The sequence below is a fragment of the Pristis pectinata genome, chromosome 25, assembly GCF_009764475.1.
Source record: "Pristis pectinata isolate sPriPec2 chromosome 25, sPriPec2.1.pri, whole genome shotgun sequence".
Classification (NCBI taxonomy): domain Eukaryota; kingdom Metazoa; phylum Chordata; class Chondrichthyes; order Rhinopristiformes; family Pristidae; genus Pristis; species Pristis pectinata.
Window position 1 is genome coordinate 5786815 of NC_067429.1, and position 20938 is coordinate 5807752.

The window sequence follows — 20938 nt, forward strand, 5'->3', positions numbered from 1 at the left end:
GGAAGTCGAAGTGAACAACCCAGCTCACATTTTCGGCGTAAATTCTAAACTAAGACCGTAGATATGTATCAGCCTTCAGCTTGAAAATAAAATTACAGTAACATGCATTTGATGTACAGAACAGATAGTACGGATCATTGATTCAAACAAAAAGACTGGAAATACTTAGCAGATCAGACAGTATCTGCAGACAGAGAAACAAGAATCAACGCTTAAGGCTGATGAACTTCCATCAGAACCGTATACATCCTGCCCATCTTATGAAAGTTAGGTTTTCCTGTGACCATTTTTGTCCAGCTCTTACCATTGAATCTATGCAAAATAAGGAAATGATAAATAACTATGCAGACTTGCACCCATACGTTAACGGATATTTTATATTGAATAAATGATTTGTAATATTAAGTAAACCAATAATGAGGAAGAGACATGGGTGCATGACCCAATAAAATGTTTTATTTTATCAATCTGTAATGGTTCATCAGGAGATTCAAATTATTGACATTGCAAATCCCATGGGCAGACACTATTCACACAGACTCTACGACAATAATTGATAAATGGAACATACGACTGATTCTTTGACTGCTTTCTCGTGGATGTTCAGTAAATCCGTTGGTGTTTCAAACCAATCCGTTGGAAAGCAAAAACTAGCCCAAACGAAGTCTGGTCCGAATCATTGAAGGCACCAAATACAGTTCCTTCTAACTGAGAGACCTAGGTGATCTCACATTTTTTTTCTCAATGATTTAAACAAAATAACAGTTAACGTAATGTGTGAATTGGGGCGCCATTATATAATTATGGACCGGTTGGCGTTATTCTAAATGTTTCCAATGCTTAGCTAATTTCGTAATTCAGATGCGATTTAGGGATGATCTCCATTTTAATTTTTTGTTTCCATGAATAATGCATGCTGTGTTCTCCCGGATCTTTAATACAGATCTGAGGTGATCTGGTTGATTCTGAACGTCTGCTTCACTCGCCTCTGTGTGTGTGTGTGCGTGCGTGTGTTGTGTGTGTGCGCGTGTGTGTGTGCATGTGTGTGTTGTGTGTGTGTGTGTGTGCGTGTTGTGTGTGTGTGCGTGCGTGTGTTGTGTGTGTGTGCGTGTTGTGTGTGTGTGCGTGTGTTGTGTGTGTGTGTGCGTGTGTTGTGTGTGTGTGACGGTGAGTTTTCGAATGTGTGTGTGTGTGTGTGCGTGTTGTGAGTGTGTGACGGTGAGTTTTCGAATGTGTGTGTGTGTGAGTATATGCATGTGTGAGTTTGGGTGTTTGTGTCTGTGTGTGAATTGCTTTTAATCCCTTCCCCATTTGATAGTTGGCAAGGCAGCCAATTTCAGTCGAAAGTTGTGGTTAGTTTGAGGTTGGTCTGAATAGCAAGTTTTGTGCTGAGATTTGACAGCAAACCTTAAGTTGGGACGGGGAATAACTAAAGGGTGGGATCCATTGGGCAGAGAGGACATTTCACTCCAAGGAACTATGTTCAAATGAAAGGGTTCTGTTTGGATTAGCACAAACTGAATCTTTATTTTGATATTATAATTACTTTATATGGCAAGGCAATGAACTACAAACACACGCCATTGAGTACGGTCGCTGGCTTTTTTAAAATTTACAATACTCTCCGAACCTGCGGGTTCTAAATGCCCGCAGCAGTTTCCGACCTTTCTGCTCCGCCGATGTACAAAATTGCTAGATCAGCTCCCAGTTTGATGTGCTCCGGGCACACAGGCACACAGATGTAGATCCACTCTACGGTATTGTACTACACACAGAACTTTGTACATCATACAGTCTGGGACTTTAAAATGCGTTTTATGTCGCTTGGCCGACGGAGCAAAGGACAAAACCACATCCGCTCTCAAAATAAATATTTTGAATCAAAATAGGTGAGCCAAATATCACGGCTATTTTATAAACTCTGGTTCTCTGGTTCACTGTTTGCACCACAAGTTAATTTTCTGCAGAGGTCTTGTAATGTAGATATGACCAATCTTGTAAAGCGAGCCATTGTTCCTTTAATGCTAATTAATAGCACGTATAAAACAAGCTGGAATTAGACAACAAATATTGCTTGTCCGTACTCAGCTCTGATGTCTAACTCTCGTAAGAATCCGGTTTTTTAATAAAAAAAGATTCGCGATTTAACGCTCCAGCATTAACAAAAAATCAGGTTAAATATTGTGCAATTTCCCCAATGGAATTAGAGTATTCTAATTACTGCCATGACGGGTGTTCTTTTGAGATTCACTAATCGCATGTTTAGTCGACATCTTAACAAGTCTGCTGCCTTCAAAGTGATCACTACGTTAGATACCACTCCTTTTGATGACATTTGTGTAGATACTCCAATTATCATTGGATCAGCGTCATCAAAAATGATGCATAATTTCAGATCCATGGCAAGATAATTTTTGTAGCACAAATCCTGGCTGTATCAGATATCTGTCCACAACGCATATTTATGTCGCACTGATACCATTTAAACTTGTGTTTAAATATATAAATATTCTAGAATCATGCTAAAATCGACTTTAATTTCATATCTATGGCAAGATCAGTTTTCAGACTTAATATATATAGTATTTAGTGTTTAGGTGTTTAATAATAGTCTAGAGTATTTATTTTGATGGAAAGTCTGACTGTAGGACATAATTGATGGACGAATTTTGCTCCTGATAAATGATTCTTGCTACACACTACAGCAGCATAGCAAACACTTGGGTCACAATCCATCTTTGAATGAAAATGCTTTCATCAAGATTGGTTGGGGGACACCAGTTGTCATTTTAACCAATTCGACACAGTGTTGGTAATGCCACAAACTTCAACGTATTGCTAAAACATCATGGGCCACACAAACCACCTAGATTTTTAGATGGTTTAGATTATATTTATCAGTAATGCATCGAACATTTGAGAGGATAAATCAAACTGGTATCGCAACACTGTGATAGAATATGTGAATATTCCACTGATTCCGTGTCTACTGTTTGCTTAAAATTTGTTGAAGCAAACTATTTGCTTCAACAAATCTTAACCCCCACCACCCCCGCACCCCCGGCCCTGAATAAAAGACTCTAAGTTTGACTAATCCAGTCCCTCAAGGTGAATTACATTGCCTCCTGATGTTAATAACGAGGATTGATGTTAAAACTACAGCCATGACAATGCCCATTTCCTTCCAAAATACGTTCCAGTGTGTAGGCCCAGGGCTATCGCCTGGGATTTAAGTGATTTTGATCTCTTTATCCAACAATTCCTCTTAGGGCACCTTTCTCATCCAAAGCCGTATTGTTCCCTATCTCGCGAATTTTGTTTTGAATCTTATTAGTAAACCTTGACAGCATAAATTTTGCAGAAATTTAGGATCAAGACATATTCTATCGCGTAAAATTCCTCTTATATTCTAGAATCAAAGCATCATTTCCCAATGTTATGGCACAATTTGACACCATAGCCCCATAGAAAATCTGTTACTAAATTAATTATACCTATTTTTTCTGAATAAACATCAAAATAAAGAAAATAGATCTCCGTAATCAATATTTTCAAAAACTTAAACTTACTATTTGCAAGCACATACATTTATTGCCTATATTGGGCACTCTAGTACCTGGTCCAAGGACAGACTACTGTACTATGTGCCATTTGACTTGGTTGCATCGCTTAAAGATAAGGTTCAAACTGAGAATATGGCTATAAGGTAGGAACACAAATTCTTTTAAACAACTGTTTAAACCATAATATGGCTGATTTCTTAGTTACTTTATCAATTATAATAGCATTGCTATTGTTATTACCCATAAGAGCATTCAATTTTTCAACTGAAAAACGATGATTATAACACGGTACATTATTAGAGCAAAAATTATGAATAGGAGTCATTTTCCAATTACGGTCTATATCCCTGGAACAAATGATTTCAAAGCACCAATGTTTTAGCCATATTCTTCCATTATATTTAACTCTGGTTACACATCACAAACTTTCTTGATGGGAAGTGGATCAGCATATATATTGGCAGGATCCAGCTGCCCTTGTCCAATGTCTTGCTGTCTCACTGAAATTAAGATGTATGATTTATCGACTTTCCACAAACAACTGATTTTTTATAAAAGGAGTGTACAGCCTGAAAGACACATACAAGTTATTTAAAAATAACTAGGATTGTTATGGTCAACTGGAATTATTGCTCTTTGATCCACAGTCTCATTTAAAATGTTCTGCAGAAATCAGAAAACCAGACCATTTGTAAATATTCCAGTACTTTTAATATGATCAGTATCTGCGTACCATAAGTCTGCCGCTTTTGGAATATTACAACAATTAATAGGGTCCTTTTGAATCACAGATAATGAAATATCCCAAAAGAATGTTTCGTTTCAGCTGATGTGCAAATCTTTCCACTGAGTCATTATTTTACATACTTGAGAATGGCTATGCTTCCTTGCCTTAAAATAAGGGGCCAGTTGGAAGGCAGTTTTGCATTAAAGTTCCCCCTTCGTTTTCCACATCAGACGTAGGGAATATTTCCTATTATTATAATATTTGGTTCTGTTCATCCTTCTGTTTGCTATAATTCTGTGTCGAAATGAATGTGCTTTACAGCTAAATGTGACTCTAATATTCACTATTTTACTTTAATCAAGTGACTTGCAAAGTTTATTTCTGTTATAAAATAAATCTTTAAGTGAACACTGCTTAATTGCTTATTTTCTTCCGTCCTAAGTCACAGCATCAGCAAAGTTGCCCTGCTCTCTTTGTCCTCCACGCCCAGGCTCAGTCCTCCAGTATCCCAGCATTCCGCGCCGCCCGCCAGGCCCGCCCGCACGCAGTGACTGTTCACTTTCCTCACTCCCATGCCTGGCAACCGAACCTGCTGGCTTTCGGCTTCATTGACGGACATCGGAGGCGGCCAATTAGAAAGCCGGAGAGTCGGCGGCTGCCTGATAACCGACCAGTCGTAGGGGTCGGGAGGCTGGATCATCAAGTTAGGGTGAGCAGGAGACTTGAGGCCAGAAGTGGAGATTTTTATTAAATTGTGGCGTGGAGGTCAGAAATAAAACTGTAAAATTCACATTGTGCGGGCCCGACTGGTAATCGCGGAGAATGGTGAGTAATGGCAGGTGTAAAGTACTTAAAATTGATAACTTTTCGTAACTGACCCGGGTAATTTGCAGCACATCAGAGTGAACTGAGCACAGGCCGAATGTGGCCTCTCAGCTCTTCTGAGTTTCATTTTTATACCTGAAGAGCTTTCAGTTCATCTTATGGGAATAATCTCATCTTTCTTCATTCGGGGATTGCGTGACAAGAATTTTATCCCAGTAACTGATCCATTAGATCCCACCTGGGGGGGGGGGCCTTCAGTAAAACTTACATCTTTTTTTGTATTTCCTTTTTTTGTGTGTGTTTTAAGATTAGCTTTTCAACCATTGATTTTAAGTTCAGATGCACTCAGGATCTAAATGCCCTTCCGTCAGTTACTTCCACTTTTTGCAGTTGGTTGACCTTTGTTTTACAGTTTAATAAATTTATTTTGATCTTTCTCAATCTCTTGCTTTTTTTTCTGATTCTCGGTACAAATTTGTGTAAACTTGGATAATGTCCTGGAGATATACCTTACTGTGTTTTTTTTTAGTAAATGGTTGCAGAATGTAATATTCCTGTATCAATGCATAAAGTTTACTATCACACATAATAAAATTATATGCTGTGATCATTTTGGTATAACAATCTGTATCAATGCATAAAATCCCCTATCGTACATAGTGAAATTATATGATGTGATCATCTTGGTATACAATCTCTATTGATGTTATTGGACATAAACTCTGGCTGGACTATGCTGAAATGCAATGAGTACTCAATTCATGTAGTTTAGGCATTGTCAGTCCTTTGAACTAATCAACTTGTCCTCTAGTTCAGCAAATACTCCTACAACAGGGAAAAAAATTCTGGCTCATAATGTTTGACTTTTTTGAACTTCCTTGATACTGATCTTATTGAAGTTTAATTTCTGTAGTTTGCTACATCATTAGAGAGATAATTTTGCCATGTATCTGAATAATTGCACTTCATTATTTCTATAAGGTGAAAGATACAGAATTGAGTGCATTGTCCATTTGATGTAGTTTGCCCACAAGCTGTTACTTGATGATGAGAATATCTCAAGTGCATTTTTTCTTGGGTTCTCATAAATCCAGTGTGTTTTAACAAAATGTCAATAAGGTACTTGTGTGAAGCTTCAATGCAAAAACTTGAACGCTTATCAACACAGTGATTTTCTAACCACTGCTATTAATCCCAGTATTACAAAAGTTCCCACTCAGGACACAGAAAACTTGCAGTTGTTTTGGGAGTGATTTTTTTTTTATTTTACTGTTCAGTTAGATGTTGTTTGAAAATTTCACACAACATCCAGTGCATTTTATTGACATTTTAGTGGCAGCCTTGGTCACAATTTTAAAATTCATCTCTACTGTTAATCGGAGACATTTCTTTTTGATAACATTTTTAGATATATTTTCCCACTTAGAACATAGAACAGTACAGCACAGGAACAGTCTCTTCAGCCCACTATGTTGTGCCAAACTAATTAAGTTAATGACACTAATTAAACTAATCCCTTCTGCCTGCACGTGGCCCATATCCTCTATTCTCTGCGTATTCACGTGCCCATCTAAGAGCCTCTTAAACACCTATACTGTATCTGCCTTCACCATCACCCCTGGTAGTGTATTCCAGGCACTGCCACTCTGTGTGTGTGTGTGTGTGTGTGTGTGTTTTTAAAAAAAAACTAGCCCGCACATTTCCTTTGAACTTAACCTTTCGCCCTCTCGCCTTAAATGCATGCCCTCTGATATTAGATGTTTGGACCCTGGGGCTAAAGATATTAGCCCTCTACTCTATTTATGCCTCTCATAATTTTATTAACTTCCACTCAGTCTCCACCACTCCAGAGAAAACAGCCCTAGTTTGTCCAACCTTTGCTTACAACACATACCCTGTAATCCAGGCAGCATCCTTGTAAACCTCTTCTGCACCCGCTCCAAAACCTCCACATCCTTCCTGTAATGAGTGACCAGAATTTAATTCAATACTCCAGATGTGATCTAACCAGAGTTTTATAAAGCTGCAACATAACTTCCTGACTCTTGATGTTGGATCTTACACTAACTCAATGTAACTGCATTGTGTAATGAATTGACCTGTATGCAAGACAAGTTTTTCACTGTACCTCGGTACAAGTGACAATAATAAACCAATACCAACATTATCCGTAATGCCTCAAAAAATGATGTTCGGAAAAGTACTTTTTATTATTGTCACATGTGAAAAACTTTGCTTTGCATGCCATCCATACAGATCAGTTCATCACATCAGTACATTGAGGTAGTACAAAGGAAAAAAAAACTGAATGCAGAATAAAATATTACGGTTACAAAGAAAGTGCAGTGCAGGCAGACAATAAGATGCAAGGCCATTACAAGGTAGATTGTGAAGTCAAGTGTCCATCTTATTGTACTAGGGGCTGTTCAATAGTCTCATAACAGTGGGATAGAAGCTATCCTTGAGCCTGGTGGTACGTGCTTTCAGGCTTTTGTATCTTCTGCTCGATGGGGGTGGGGGGAGAAGAGAGAATGTCCAGGGTGGGTGGGGAAGGTCTTTGATTATGTTGGCTGCTTTACTGAGGCAGCGAGAAGTGTAGACAGTCCATGGAGGGGAGGCTGGTTTCCGTGATGTGCTGAGCTGCATCCACAACTCTCTGCAGTTTCTTGTAGTCTCGGGCAGAGCATTTGCTATGCCAAGCCATGATGGATCTGGATAGGATGCTTTCTATGGTGCATCGATTAAAAATTGGTGAGGGTCAAAGGGGACATGCCAAATTTTTTTTAGCCTCCTGAGGAAGTCGAGGTGCTGGTGCACTTTCTTGGCCATGTTGTCTGTGGTTTTTCAGTTATAAGAATTCTCCTTTAACTATTATTCAGAATTTTATCGAGATATTATTAATTATAATTCTTCAGGAGTTCCTAACTTGTATATTTCCTGGTTTTGTTTTTCCCCACAGTCTCACATGTCATATAATGGAGGGGCTGTCATGGCCATGAGGGGTAAGGATTGTGTGGCCATAGCTGCTGACAGGCGGTTTGGAATTCAGGCACAGATGGTGACGACTGACTTCCAGAAAATCTTTCCAATGGGCGAGAGGTTGTATATTGGACTGGCTGGTCTCGGCACAGATGTACAGACTGTGTAAGTACGTGCGTCAAATTTGGGTAAGCTCGATCTCCACCGGGGAATAAAATTTTGTCAGTTATCAGTGTGTCCAGTTTGGGACCACCCAAGGTTCTGTAATTAATAAAGGCATCAAATAAATAGCTATCTAGATTGAAAATTCTTAAGTTGTGCTTAGCTGAGGTACCTACAGAGCATTAGCAATTGATTGTAATGGCTCTGGTTGAGCACGCTCCTGCTTATTGCTATTTTATAAACCTTTCAAGTTGATGGTGGAGGTTTGGTGAAGTAATGCCCTAAATCTATAGAAGCATGATTAGACTTATCGATGTGACTTGCATTCAAAGACTGCCTGGTGATACCCAGGAAACCCTTAGCAAAAGGTAGTACCTTTAGAGTGGAGGAGAAGAAAGTTGGGAGGAGGATGGAGAGATACTTTGGAGTGACGTAAAGGTTAAAGTCCCCAGCTCTGGACAGCAGCAGCACGGTGGCACAGCAGTTGTCGGTGCTGCCTCACCGCTCCAGTGACCTCCCGACCTCCAGTGCTGTAAGTGTGTAGTGTACATTTTCTCCCTGTATCCATGTGGATTTCCCTTGGTGCACCCCTTCACCTTCCCCCCCCCCCTCCCAATTCCAATAACTTGCTAGTATATTTTACTACTGCAGAATTACCCCAGCTGTTGGTAAGTGGCACGTGAGAGAAAATAATTTGCACCGTTTATGGGGAAAATAAGAGAGGGAATGGGACTAACAGGATTAAAGTCTGCTGAAAGTAGGTATGGACCTGATGGGCTGAATAGCCACCCTGTGACATAATGAGTAAGCTAATTCTCAGTCTTTGCCACTTTACAAATATACTACGCTGAGTTTATCCACTGGAGATTTCCTTTGTGGAGATATTGAGTAGAATGGATCCATTTCTGTGGAATTTGGAAAAATGAAAGGTGATCTAATTGAAACACATAGGATTTATATAGTGCTTTTGAGGGTAGATGATTGGAGACTGTTTCCTGAGGCTCAAGAGTTTGTATCTAGGGCCCATAGATTCAGAATAACAGGGTAAGCCATTTGGGACAGTACAAGAATTAATTTTAATTATACCTTGATATGTGAACTGAACCATTGCTTGTGAAGTTTCTGTTTTCGGAAGTTTACTAAAGATCTCTTTAACTGTTTACAGCATCAATCTTGTATATTTGTTTTTGCTGCAACATTTATTTAGTAACTTTTTAAGAGTGGGAAAATATCAACCAGGCGTCATGGAAATGTTGTCCAACAAAATTTGATACCCAGATGGAGGGGGAATACTAAAGCTTGCACGTTTAGGGTAGGGGATTACAGGAAGAAAGAAAGGTGGAGAAAGCGAAGGTTAAGGAGAGAATTCTGCAGTTTATTACTCAAACAGTTGAAAGCTATAGCTGGTAAATTTGGTGCAGATTAACTGGGGAAGGCTGAAGACATCAGGGTTGCTTTTTAATTTATTGGTCAATAGGATGTGAACGTTTCTGGCAAGACCAGCATTTCTTGTCCATTCCTGAGGCCATTTAGTAGTCAACCTTGCCAGTGAGTTTGGAGTCACAGATGGGGCAGTGAATTTCCGTCCCTGAAAGATCTTTTAAACAATCTGGTAGTTTCATGGTCACCATTGCTGAAACTAGATTTTTATTTGGATTACTTGAAGCTGCTGTGGTAGGATTTGAATTTGTCACCAGATCAATAATCCAGATCCTCCTGGATTCTATTCCTGTGTACAGTTTGAGCTGCTTACCAAAGAAAGGATGTGCTTCCAAAAGAGGCAGTACAGTGTAGATTCAGTAGATTGGTTCCAGGGATAGCACTTTTGCATTATGAGGAGGGATTGAGTAGACTGGGATTGTGTTCTGTAGATTTTAAAAGAAATGAGAGGAGATCTCATCAACTCTCAAAATTCTTAGAGAGGGCCTGGCAGGTTAGGTGCAGGTTAGATGTTTTCCCTGGCTGTAGAGTCTATAATGAGGAGATACAGTTTCAGAACAAGGGATAGGCTGTTTAGGACTGAGGTGAGGAGAAATAGTGTGGTGAACATTTGGAATTTACTACCCTGAAGGGTTGTGGTGGTACACTCATTGTGTTCATTTGAACCACAGATTGATAGATTTCTGGACATTGAGGAAATTGAAGGATCTGGGGAGACTGCTGGAAAATGGTGGAGAATCAGCCTTGATGTTACTGAATGGGGAGCAGACTTGAAGGAGCAGATGCCCTACTCCTAGTCCTTATGTTCTTGACAGCCATGTCCTTTGTAGGAATATGCTTCTCAAAACAGCATCTCTCTTGTTACAACTCTGCCTGTTAAAGAAGTATCTGAATGGGGTCTCCTTCCATCTAGAGAAGCTCTGGCAATGTGAATGGGATTGGCTGCATGGCTTCATTTGTCACAACAGTGATTGCAATTGTGGACCAGGGCTGGGAGCTGATTGGGAATCTATCATAATCTCAACAGTTGGGCTGGCTGTATCATGTATAGTGTGTATAAGACCCCATTTCCCTCGCATAGCCACTTGCATTTTATGTTCTGCCGCCAGGTGCCACAATGGTCAATAATAAGTTTCTGACCTGCTAGCAATCTAGAATCAAAGACTTGCCTTCTGTTGCAAGCTGAAATAGTCCACTACTCTCAATCTTTCTCCCATTTTTGTTTTCCAGTTCACAGCGTCTCAAATTCAGGTTGAACCTCTATGAACTAAAAGAAGGCAGGCAGATCAAACCAAAAACATTTATGAGCATGGTTTCCAATCTCCTTTACGAACGACGGTAGGTTAAATACTCCAACCCCGTGTGAAGCGTTTGAATGTATGCTGTGTGATATTGTCTTCTGAAACACTGCCAAATTGAGCACATGCAAATTGATTTTTTAGTTGGAATTTATCAGTATTATCCCTTTAATGAGCCCTTGCTGCAGTAACTTTTCAGCGTGAAATGAAGACTCTCCTCAGTGCCCTGCTGTGTCAGGAGGGTGCTCCTTCAAATGTGCAAATAAAAGTTACAGAACTTGGGAATTAACTGATTGCAATTTGAGCAGAAGACTAGGGGTTACAGCTAACTGAGTTCAAACAACAGATGAGAGGTGCAGCTAACTTCCTTGCAAATGGCAAGTAAAATAATCATCCTAGAGAGACCTGTTCATCACATCGCTCAGCTGTGCACTGTCAGTTTAAAGTTACTGATTCTGTGTTCTACTGTTAAATGAATAGCCTAACTTGGCATTCTTTAATGATTTTGTCAGTTGCTCTTCAAGTGTCATATGAATAACTAAGTAAGTAACAGGATATATGCAAGACCCTATTTGCCAAACCAGGCCTTAACTGGGTGGCTCATGCACAGTCTCTAAAGTCAGTACGGCTTGGGCTCTAAGACTCCTTTGACGTGCCTGGGGTGTTTCCTTTTAATAAAGACCTGTTATAATTGTAGGCAGTGCTGCAACGATAGCACTATATTCCTTTGAATAGCTTATTCTTTGAACATCAAGTACATGCATAGACCCTTCCCACGCAGAAACGTTTGGAAGCTACCAAAGTAAATTTGAGGAAGATCAATTTTGCATATTCTTCAAGTAGATTAAAGCAGCCAAATTTGGAGTCAGAGATAAATGGCTGAGTGCCTTGCTGAAAATGGAGACGCTTTAAGTTTTATCCATTCCTCAGTTGTGGTGGGTCACTGGCAACCCCAGCATTTATTGCCCATTCCTAATTGCTAGTTTATTTCAGAGGGCAGTTTTACAAGATCCAGACCAAGTAAGGACAGCAGATTTCTTTCCCTAAAGGGCATTAGGCAATCGTTTTTGGCAATCTGATGATTATGTGGTCATTTTTTTTGTTATACCAGTTTGATATAGCTTTAATCAAATAAATAGCACATCACTCTACAATCACACACATAATCACATTAATCCGTATCTGGGTTACTGGTCCAGTAACGTAACTACTTTGGTATTGTACTATCTGATTTAGCTTATTTCTCCAATTACTAATGACAAGGAGCAGTGTCCAATTGTTGTCTAAGTGAGATGGTAACAACATAAACTGGGGACTTCTACTGTTCTTATTATTTTTCAGGTACTCTTTTAGTCTTAGAATCACAGAGTGATACCGAATTGATGGAAGCCATTCAGCGCATGCATGTGACAGCTCTTTGAAGGAGCTATCCAATTAATTCCACTTCCTTGCTGCTTTATTACAATCCTGTATAATTTCCTTCCAAATATTTATCTGCTTACCTTCTGAATAATGCTATTGAATCTGCTTCCACAGACTGGAGGAATATAACTGGCATTTTGTGGTTTAATGAAAGAATATGTTAATTTGTGTATAGTTTATGTATACACGTACATTTAGAGGGAAAATGAGGACCCACCATTTCCCTAGTCACCTTCTTGCTTCTAATATACTATTGAAGGTATTACTGTTCTTCTTAATCCTGCTTGCCAAGGCCACTTCATATCCTCTTTTTGCCCTCCTAACTTAAATTTTCTTCTGCGTCCCCTACAAACCTCAAAGGACTCGCTGTCTATACTTGTGCTTCCTAGTTTCTGATCAAAACTTCAATTCGCTTTGTTAACCAAGATTCCCTAATCTGACCATCTTTGCTTCTTACCCTTGCAGGGAAATGTTGACTCTGAGCTCTTGCTGTCTCACCTTTAACTGCTTCCCAGTTATCGGATGTTGTTTTTTCCGTCTAGCATCTGCTCCTGATCTTCTTTTGCTTGGTCCTGCCTTTTACTGTCAAAATCAGCCTTCCCCAATTTAAGACCTTAATTCTAGGACCAATCTTATTGTTTTCCATGACTATCCTCCAAACTTGCCAAAGCACGGTGGCTGTTTCCAGAGGGTTCTTCCACTGCTTGTCCATCCTTCTTCCCAAAGACAAGGTTGAGTACAGCCCCTTCCTTAGTAGCTTTATATATTTAAAAACAAAACCCTTTTGAATTTCTTTTTAGAAATTCCACCTTATTTAAGCCCCTTACACTGTAATCCCAGTCAATATTGTTAGTTAAGAAAGTCAAATCCCCCACCAATATCATATTGTTTGGACACATAACTGTGATTTGCTGCATTTCTGTTCTAATTCCTTCTGCCTATTGGGAGGTCTGCTGTAATGAGATATTTTTATTAGTCACGTACATCAAAACACACAGTGAAATGCCTCTTTTGCGTAGAGTGTTCTGGGGGCAGCCCGCAAGTGTCGCCATGCTTCTGGCACCAACATAGCATGCCCACAACTAACCCCATCAAAGTGATCGCTCCCTTTCTTGGTTTTATCCATACCTCATTGGCTGATCCCTCCAGTATATCCTCCCTGATCAGCAGTGCAACAACCACCTCCCCTTTTGTATGTCCCTCTCTCACACCTGAAACTCGTATACTGTGGAACATTGAGTTGCCAGTCCTCCCCTTACCTCAAGCACTTCTCTGTGATTGTAACATTATCATAATCCCACGTACTGATCCGTGCTCTCAGCTCATCCTCCTTGCCTTTTGACGCTTCTTGCATTAAAGCAAATGCAGTTAAGCCTACCAGCCCTTTCTGTATCTGCTCTTCCCACTGGACTTGCCTGTTCTATTTTCTACAGATTATTCTGACTCCCAACCTGCTGCATTATCGTTCTGAGTCCCACCTCTCTGCCTCACTAGTTTAAAGCCTCCCAAGTAGCACTAGCAAACTTCTGAGCAAGAGTATTGGTCCCCTTCCAGTTTAGATGCAACCTGTTCTTCTACAGGCCATCTCTGCACTGGAGTAGATCCCAATGATCCAAACACCTAAACCCCTGCCTCCTGCACCAGCTCCTTAGCCACCAATTCACTTGTCAGTCTTCCTATTCCTATATACATTCACACATGGCATGGGGAGTAATCCTGAGTTTGCAACCCTAAGGGTCCTGCTTTTCAAGGAGTCTGAGGATTTCATTTTGCGGAACAAGTGGTTAGGGATCTGGAAAGCAAAAGAAAAACAAAAATTGTTATAATATAATTTATCAGGGAAAATAGATTCTGCCTAATAGTTCTGTTTTAAATATTAGGAAGAATGTATTTTCTCAGTTAATTGAAATCAAAAGTATTAATGAAACAGAATGATGAGACAGTTGGGATCATGGAGAGACTTTTGACTGTCTCCACACTAACTAAAGGAATATTATTTTGTATAAACCTTGAAATTGTGTTTGTATCACAGGACTAATGTTTGTCTGACATTCCTCTGCCAGTTAATGGAATACCTCCATCAGTGAACCTTTTGTTTAGCACACAATTGAAATAGAGTGAAATATTTTTGAACACGGTGAAGGAGAATGTTGTTTAACTTCGGCGCAAAATGTGAATGAGAGTATTGGCTGCCAGTTGTCCTTGCATCTGTATTATTGGTGTGGAACAAGCAGCCAATGATCTCAACTGTTAAATGTGCTGGTAACCAGAGAAACAATTTTCCATCCGTAGGTATTTGCTCAGTCCTATCATCCGAGTCACTTCAGTGACTTCTTAAAGTGTCTCACAATGAATATCTCCGAGAGCTCAATAACCTTTAATGATTTGATTGATGCTTTTATAATTACTTCTCACACTTACAGATTTGGTCCATATTACGTTGAGCCAGTAATTGCAGGACTTGATCCAAAGACGTATCGACCGTTTATCTGTTCGCTCGACTTAATTGGCTGCCCAATGGAGACTGAAGATTTTGTGGTCAGTGGAACATGCGCAGAACAAATGTATGGCATGTGCGAGTCCCTGTGGGAACCAGACATGGTGAGTGCTTCCTGCCCTATGGCTTTGGCACGTGGACCTGTTTATTACCTTGGGTAAATAAAAATTATGCTAGTTTCATACACTCCTTAAAAAGCACAAATATATTTGGTCTCTTTCTGACCTTCACCTAGTGACATATCTTTTTAAGTAAGCAATATGGATTCAATTCTGAAACAGCAGCATTGAATTATCCTGAGTTGCAGCTGTATTGTTTCCTGTGTTGTGTTGTCATTCTTCTGCTCTTTTGGCAGGGATTAATTGAAAGCAAGCCTCCTGGATTAAAGGGGGCATCCTGTGATAACAGGTGTCTTGAATTTAGTTCAAAAATTCCAGATAAAGGGCTGAGTTAATACTTTACAACTGACAAGACTGTGCCCTAGAATCTTGCTCTATCCTATCCCACAACTAAAACTTCTCTGCATTTTTTTAAGGAAGTTATTTATGCCAAGGTATAATTTTATAGATGCTGGTTACTCTTCAGATCCACACCCAAGTGCCTGTTGTTCTTCCTTGAATCTAAATTGTGATTCTAATTGGTCATTCAATGCCCTGACCTTTCAATCCATGTCCACGTTCCGTGTCTGTACACCTGCAAGGTCACTGGATATCAATCAGCACTGAAATCCTAGTTAATTTAACCCTGGCATGGCCACTCCTACAGAACTGTGCGTACAAAACTGCAGTGTAGCACTAAGGTAGCAGTTAAGCTAATTCGGATCAGGGATCAAACAGGAATAATTTTGAACCATGTGGTTCAGTACCAGACTAAATGAGATCTATGTTAGTTGAATAAGGAGATTTGGGCTCGTTAAACATTGCTAGTTTCTAGATTTGCTGAGTAGGGCTGTCATTCTAGGTCATGAAAATCATGTGTAACCCAGCTTCACTCCCCAGCTAGGAAAACCTCTGAGTATGTCTGCTTCACTTAAAGTGCAAGTGAGGCCCTATAGACTCTTAACGGGTTGTTCAGTACGCCTCTCACAACTTCACTGGAATTCTGTTCCACACATGGTCTGAGCCCTCCAGTGCGGAGATGTGTGATGTTGACTTCCAGGGGGCTGCAGAGTGAGTGGCATTTATACTGATTCCTGGCAGCAGGTCAAAAGTGACATTGTTGATCCTATCTTTCAAGAAAGAAAACATTTCTACTGCACTTTTCATGGTAGACTGCTAAATCCACATTTCAATTTCAGGAACCAGAAGACCTGTTTGAAACTATTTCTCAGGCGATGCTGAATGCAGTGGATAGAGATGCTGTGTCTGGGATGGGTGTCATTGTGCACATCATGTAAGTGTGGAGCATTTTTTCGAGCTGGCAGAATCCCATTTTTTTTCCTGTGAACAAACTCCCTGTGTGATGTTTGAGAACAGCCATAAAATTAGCAGCTGAGTGATCTTGAAATAGCAGAGAAAGAAAATTTCAGAGGGCACTGAGCAAAGGCAATTATACTATTGGGTGCCAAGACATGGAGCTAGATCCTGAGGTTGATGGTGCACGGGGTGTCATTTTTAAATCCCACAAGTGGAGTGTCCTGGTAACTAATCACCCTTGGATTAAAGCGCTAACTCAGAGAGTTTTTATCCTGTAGCTCCTCTGCTACTTTCCATAAAACTAGGAAAATATTTTTACCTTGAAACAAGTCGATTGGCCACATGACTTTCAAACTTGTTTACGTAATCTCATTGCTCAGTCCTGTCAAACATAAAAGCAGTATTTCATGGAGGGTGTTATTCACCGTAGTTTTCGTCGATACCTGGTATGTGAGCTCTGTGCTGTCAATGCCAGGGAGATGGTCATTTCTGCCAGCCAGTTTGGAACTTTGACACTTTGCTCTAACGTCCAAGTTCTACAGCTGGCACTGATAGAATTGTTTGATTGGCAAAGTTTTAACTTGGGTGGAACAAGTACAGGTGCGTGGAAAACAGAGTTTCAGAAATCGCCAGGGACAGAGGCCATTTGGCCCATTGTGCATGTTTTACCCCTGAAAGTGCTTTCCATTTAGTTCCATTCCCCTGCCTTTTCTCATTTCCCTTCAAACACGTATCCCTTTTTAAAATTGCTGTTGACTTTGCTTCTGCCAGCCTACTCCAAATCAAAAGCACTTGACACAGAGTGTTGACAGCATTGTGGTTGGGTTACTTGATGAGCAGTAATCACTTGGACCATTGATCCAGATCTCAGCATGGGAGCTGGGATTTTAAATTGTAGGAATTGAGGTGTCTGCAGTTTAAAAAGACAACCTCTCTCATGGAATTTAAAATGACATCCCATGTGCCATCATGTTCCACCTGCACCAACTTGGGACCTAGCTCCATGTCCACACTTAATAGTACAGTTATTTCTAATTAAATTTCCTTCCTTTGCAACTTTAAGACAAAAGAAGTGGCCTGAAGTACCTGCTTCCATGCTGTATGAATTTGTGACTCTGACTGAGCTCCTAAATCTAAACATGAAAAGCTATGAAGGAACGATAAGAGAATTGGCCATGGTTGGTGGGAGAATACATTGAAAGCTATGACATTGGACAGGCAGTGGTTTGAAAGTGATGTAGTCCAATGTGAAACCAGTAGAGCTGTTGCCTTACAGCTTGAGTGACCTTGTTCAATCCTGACCTCTGGTGAGGTCGCTGTGGAGTTTGCACATTCTCCCTGTGACCGCATGGGTTTCCTCTGGGTGTTCCAGTTTCCCCTCTCACCCCAAAGTTGTGGGTTGGTAGGTTAATTGGCTACATTAATTGCCGCTGGTGTGGATGAGAATACTAGAATCTAAGGGGATTTGATAGGAATATGAGGAGAACAAAATGGGATTAGTGCAGAATTCATGTAAACAGATGCTTGATGATTGGTGTGGAATCTGGGCTGAAGTTTCTGTGATGTGATATACAATGAAACTTGTGACAGTGGGAAGGCAGTGGTGAGCACTTAAAGAAATAATGTGTAAGTAGCAAAATAAATCTTCCTATAAGATACAAAAACACATAAGAAAAGGGATTCGTCTGTGGATGGCAAGAGAAGTTAAAGGTAGTGTTGAATCCAGTGAAAAGTCTTATAAAGTTGCCCAAAGTGACAGTAGACCTGGGAATTGGTAACATTTTACAACACAGAAAATGAGGACCAAGAAGTTGTTAAAGAAAGTCAAAATTGAATGAGAGAGAGAGAGCTGAGGTAGGTGAGCTCGAAAAGACCAGCAAGGGCACATGTGGGCTCCTTGCAGATAGAGGAGGATTTATAAAGGTGAATAAGAATTGGCAGAAAAATTAAAGAACTTACTCTGCATCTGTCTTCACAGAAGAACACATACTTAACCTGCCAGATATATTGGAAAATCGAGTGTCCAGCAAACGTGAGGGACTGAGGAACTAATTAGTAATCAGAAATAAGCTGTGAGCTTGAAAGTTTATAAATCCCAGGGACCTGACAGGATGTAAATCAGAGTCTTGAAATGGTGGCTTTGGAGCTGGTGGGAACTCTGGTCATCTTCCAAAGTTCTATAGGTTCTGAAATTGTCCCCATGGATTGGAAAGTAGCAAATGTGATCCCAACTATTTAAGAAAGAAGGGAAACGTGGGGAACCACCAACCTGTTAGCCTTGGATCCAGTGGTACAGGAAATGCTGGAATCTATAATATAGGATGTAATAACATCTTAAGCATAGTAGGATTGAACGGAATTATGAAAGAATTATTAAGTTTGATTAACCTGCCAGAGTTCTTTGAGGATGTGATGAACAGAATAGATTTGGGGTGGCGGGGGGGGTGGGTGCAGGGTGAGAACCAGTGGATGTGGTGTATTTCAACTTTCAGAAGATATTCAGCAGGTGTGATTTCCTTGGAGAGTAAGAGAATTAGGGGTGATGTTATAGAGGTGTATGAAATCACGAGGGGCATAGATAGGGTGAATGCACTCAGTCTTTTTCCCAGGGTTGGGGAATCGAGAACGAGCGGGCATAGATTTAATAGGAACTTGAGGGGCAACTTGTTCACACAGTCTGTATATGGAAGTGGTTGAGGTAGGTGCAGTAACAAGTTTTTAAAGACAGTTAGACAGGCATATGGATAAGAAAGGTTTAGAAGGATTTGAGCCAAACGAGAGCAAACGGAACGAGCTTGGATGGGTATCTTGGTTGGCATGGACCCATTGGGCTGAAGACCTTGTTTCTGTGTGGTATGACTCTATCTAACAAGGGCTCAAGGTTGGTCAGTGAGGTTTGAGCACACGGAACTGAGGCTTGGCAATTGGACAGAAAGCAAAGAATGGGAATAAAAGGAGCATTATCAGGTTGGCAGTCTGTGACCAGTGGGATTCTGCAGGGATTAGTGCTCAGGCCACAGCTTTTATACCCCCTCAATTTGGCTGAAGGGACCAAATTTCGTATTTCCAAGTTTGCTGACGCTATGAAATGGGTAAGATTGTATGTATGGAGGAGAAGGTAGGGAGGCTTCATGTGGATGTGGAAATGCTGAAATCTGCTATCCCATTGTGATCTGGTTTGTATGTGACTACAAGTCAGTCAGTAGGGGTGACTTAACTGTCTCCAGTTTAATTAGGGATAATGACAAATTCAGGTTATGCACATCTGTGAGTATATATTTTTAAAAAAAACACCGTCTTCTGTCCCATTCCTTTGTTAGTTATCTTAACACTGTTCCTGTGATTAAGAGTTCATAATGCAACTGGAGGTGGTTGCAATCATTTTGGGTATGTTATATTCTGCTCTCTGACCTGCATTTTCTCCTTTGCAGTGAAAAGGACAAGATTACCACCAGAACACTGAAGGCTCGCATGGATTAAAAACTTCTATGTAAACTTTGCAATATAACCTTTTTTTTTAAAAACGTGGAATTTCCCCTTCCTCTGTTCTGAATCACCTAGAATATCACGTGAGAGTCAGTTGAAACCAGATAACTTGAACTGTAAATCTTTCGTATTCTATCTGGTCACTGAATATTCTGTTTATAAGAGAGGAATGTAACTTAAATAAATTAGCTCTACAAGCAAAGAGAATTATAAGTACACAATACTTTATTTTTGTTACAAACGTTGAGAAGTGTGTCATAAGGCATGTTGATTTTATTTACATAGCAAATGTGATTGTTGTTTTGGAAGGGATTGGTGATGGGGTAGGAAGGAAGAGGAAAAGCAAGCAGTGGTATGCTAACACCAAGCCAGAGTTCTACAATGTCCCATCACAGAATCAATCAAAAAACACAAGGACTTTATCTATGAATCAGGTTTATTATCACTGTCTTGTATGATGTGAAATTTGCTGTTTTGCAGCAGCAGTACAGTGCAAAGGCATAAACTATAAATTACAAAATAAATAGTGCAAAACAAAAAGGAACAATGAGGTAATGTTCATAGACCGTTCAGAAATCTGATCACGGAGAGGAAAAAGCTGTTTCTGAATCATTGAGTTTGGGTCTTCAATCCTCCTCCCTGATGGTAGTAACGTGAAGAGGGCATATCCCAGGTGGTGAGGGTCCTTAATGATGGATGCTGCCACCTTGAGGCACAACCTCTTACAGATATCCTTGATGGTGGGGAGGGTTGTGCCCATGATGGAGCTGGCTGAGTCTACAACCCTCTTGCGATTCTGTGCGTTGGAGCCTCCATACCAGGCGGCGATGCAACCAGTCAGAAAGCTTTGCACTATACATCTATAGAGATTTGCAAGAGTCTTTTCTGACGTACCAAATCTCCATAGAACGCTGGAGTGGCATAGGCTATCTCTGGTCTACAGTCATTTTTAGTGTCATTGTAATGTGGCAGCTGTACCATCTTAAAAGAACAGAATAGGCCATATCTTGACTCTTGCCTGCTCCACTGGTCAGTAAGGTCCTAGATCAGCTCCATTTTCTTTCCCTGTTCCCATTTCCCTGAGTTCCAAAACAAATCTCCAGTGCTCTCGATTGAGCAACCAC

The 20938-nt window shown here is 40.3% G+C and overlaps 1 protein-coding gene across 1 annotated transcript; it reads left to right on the forward strand.

The window, feature by feature from the left end:
- Nucleotides 1–4958: 4958 nt before the first annotated feature.
- Nucleotides 4959–20021, forward strand: psmb3 (proteasome 20S subunit beta 3). The gene is made up of 6 exons (XM_052038633.1): nucleotides 4959–5115; nucleotides 8075–8259; nucleotides 10927–11034; nucleotides 14840–15017; nucleotides 16211–16305; nucleotides 19760–20021. Exons 1-6 carry the CDS (start codon nucleotides 5113–5115, stop codon nucleotides 19806–19808), a joined length of 618 nt encoding a protein of 205 aa, XP_051894593.1. The 5' UTR covers nucleotides 4959–5112; the 3' UTR covers nucleotides 19809–20021.
- The last annotated feature ends 917 nt before the right edge of the window (nucleotides 20022–20938 follow it).

What these genes read in the sequence shown, in the direction of transcription:
- psmb3 (XM_052038633.1), top strand. An exon ending in GGCACAGATGTACAGACTGT is followed by an intron (nt 8,260 to 10,926) that starts GTAAGTACGTGC and finishes TTTGTTTTCCAG; the next exon opens with TTCACAGCGTCTCAAATTCA. An exon ending in AATCTCCTTTACGAACGACG is followed by an intron (nt 11,035 to 14,839) that starts GTAGGTTAAATA and finishes TCACACTTACAG; the next exon opens with ATTTGGTCCATATTACGTTG.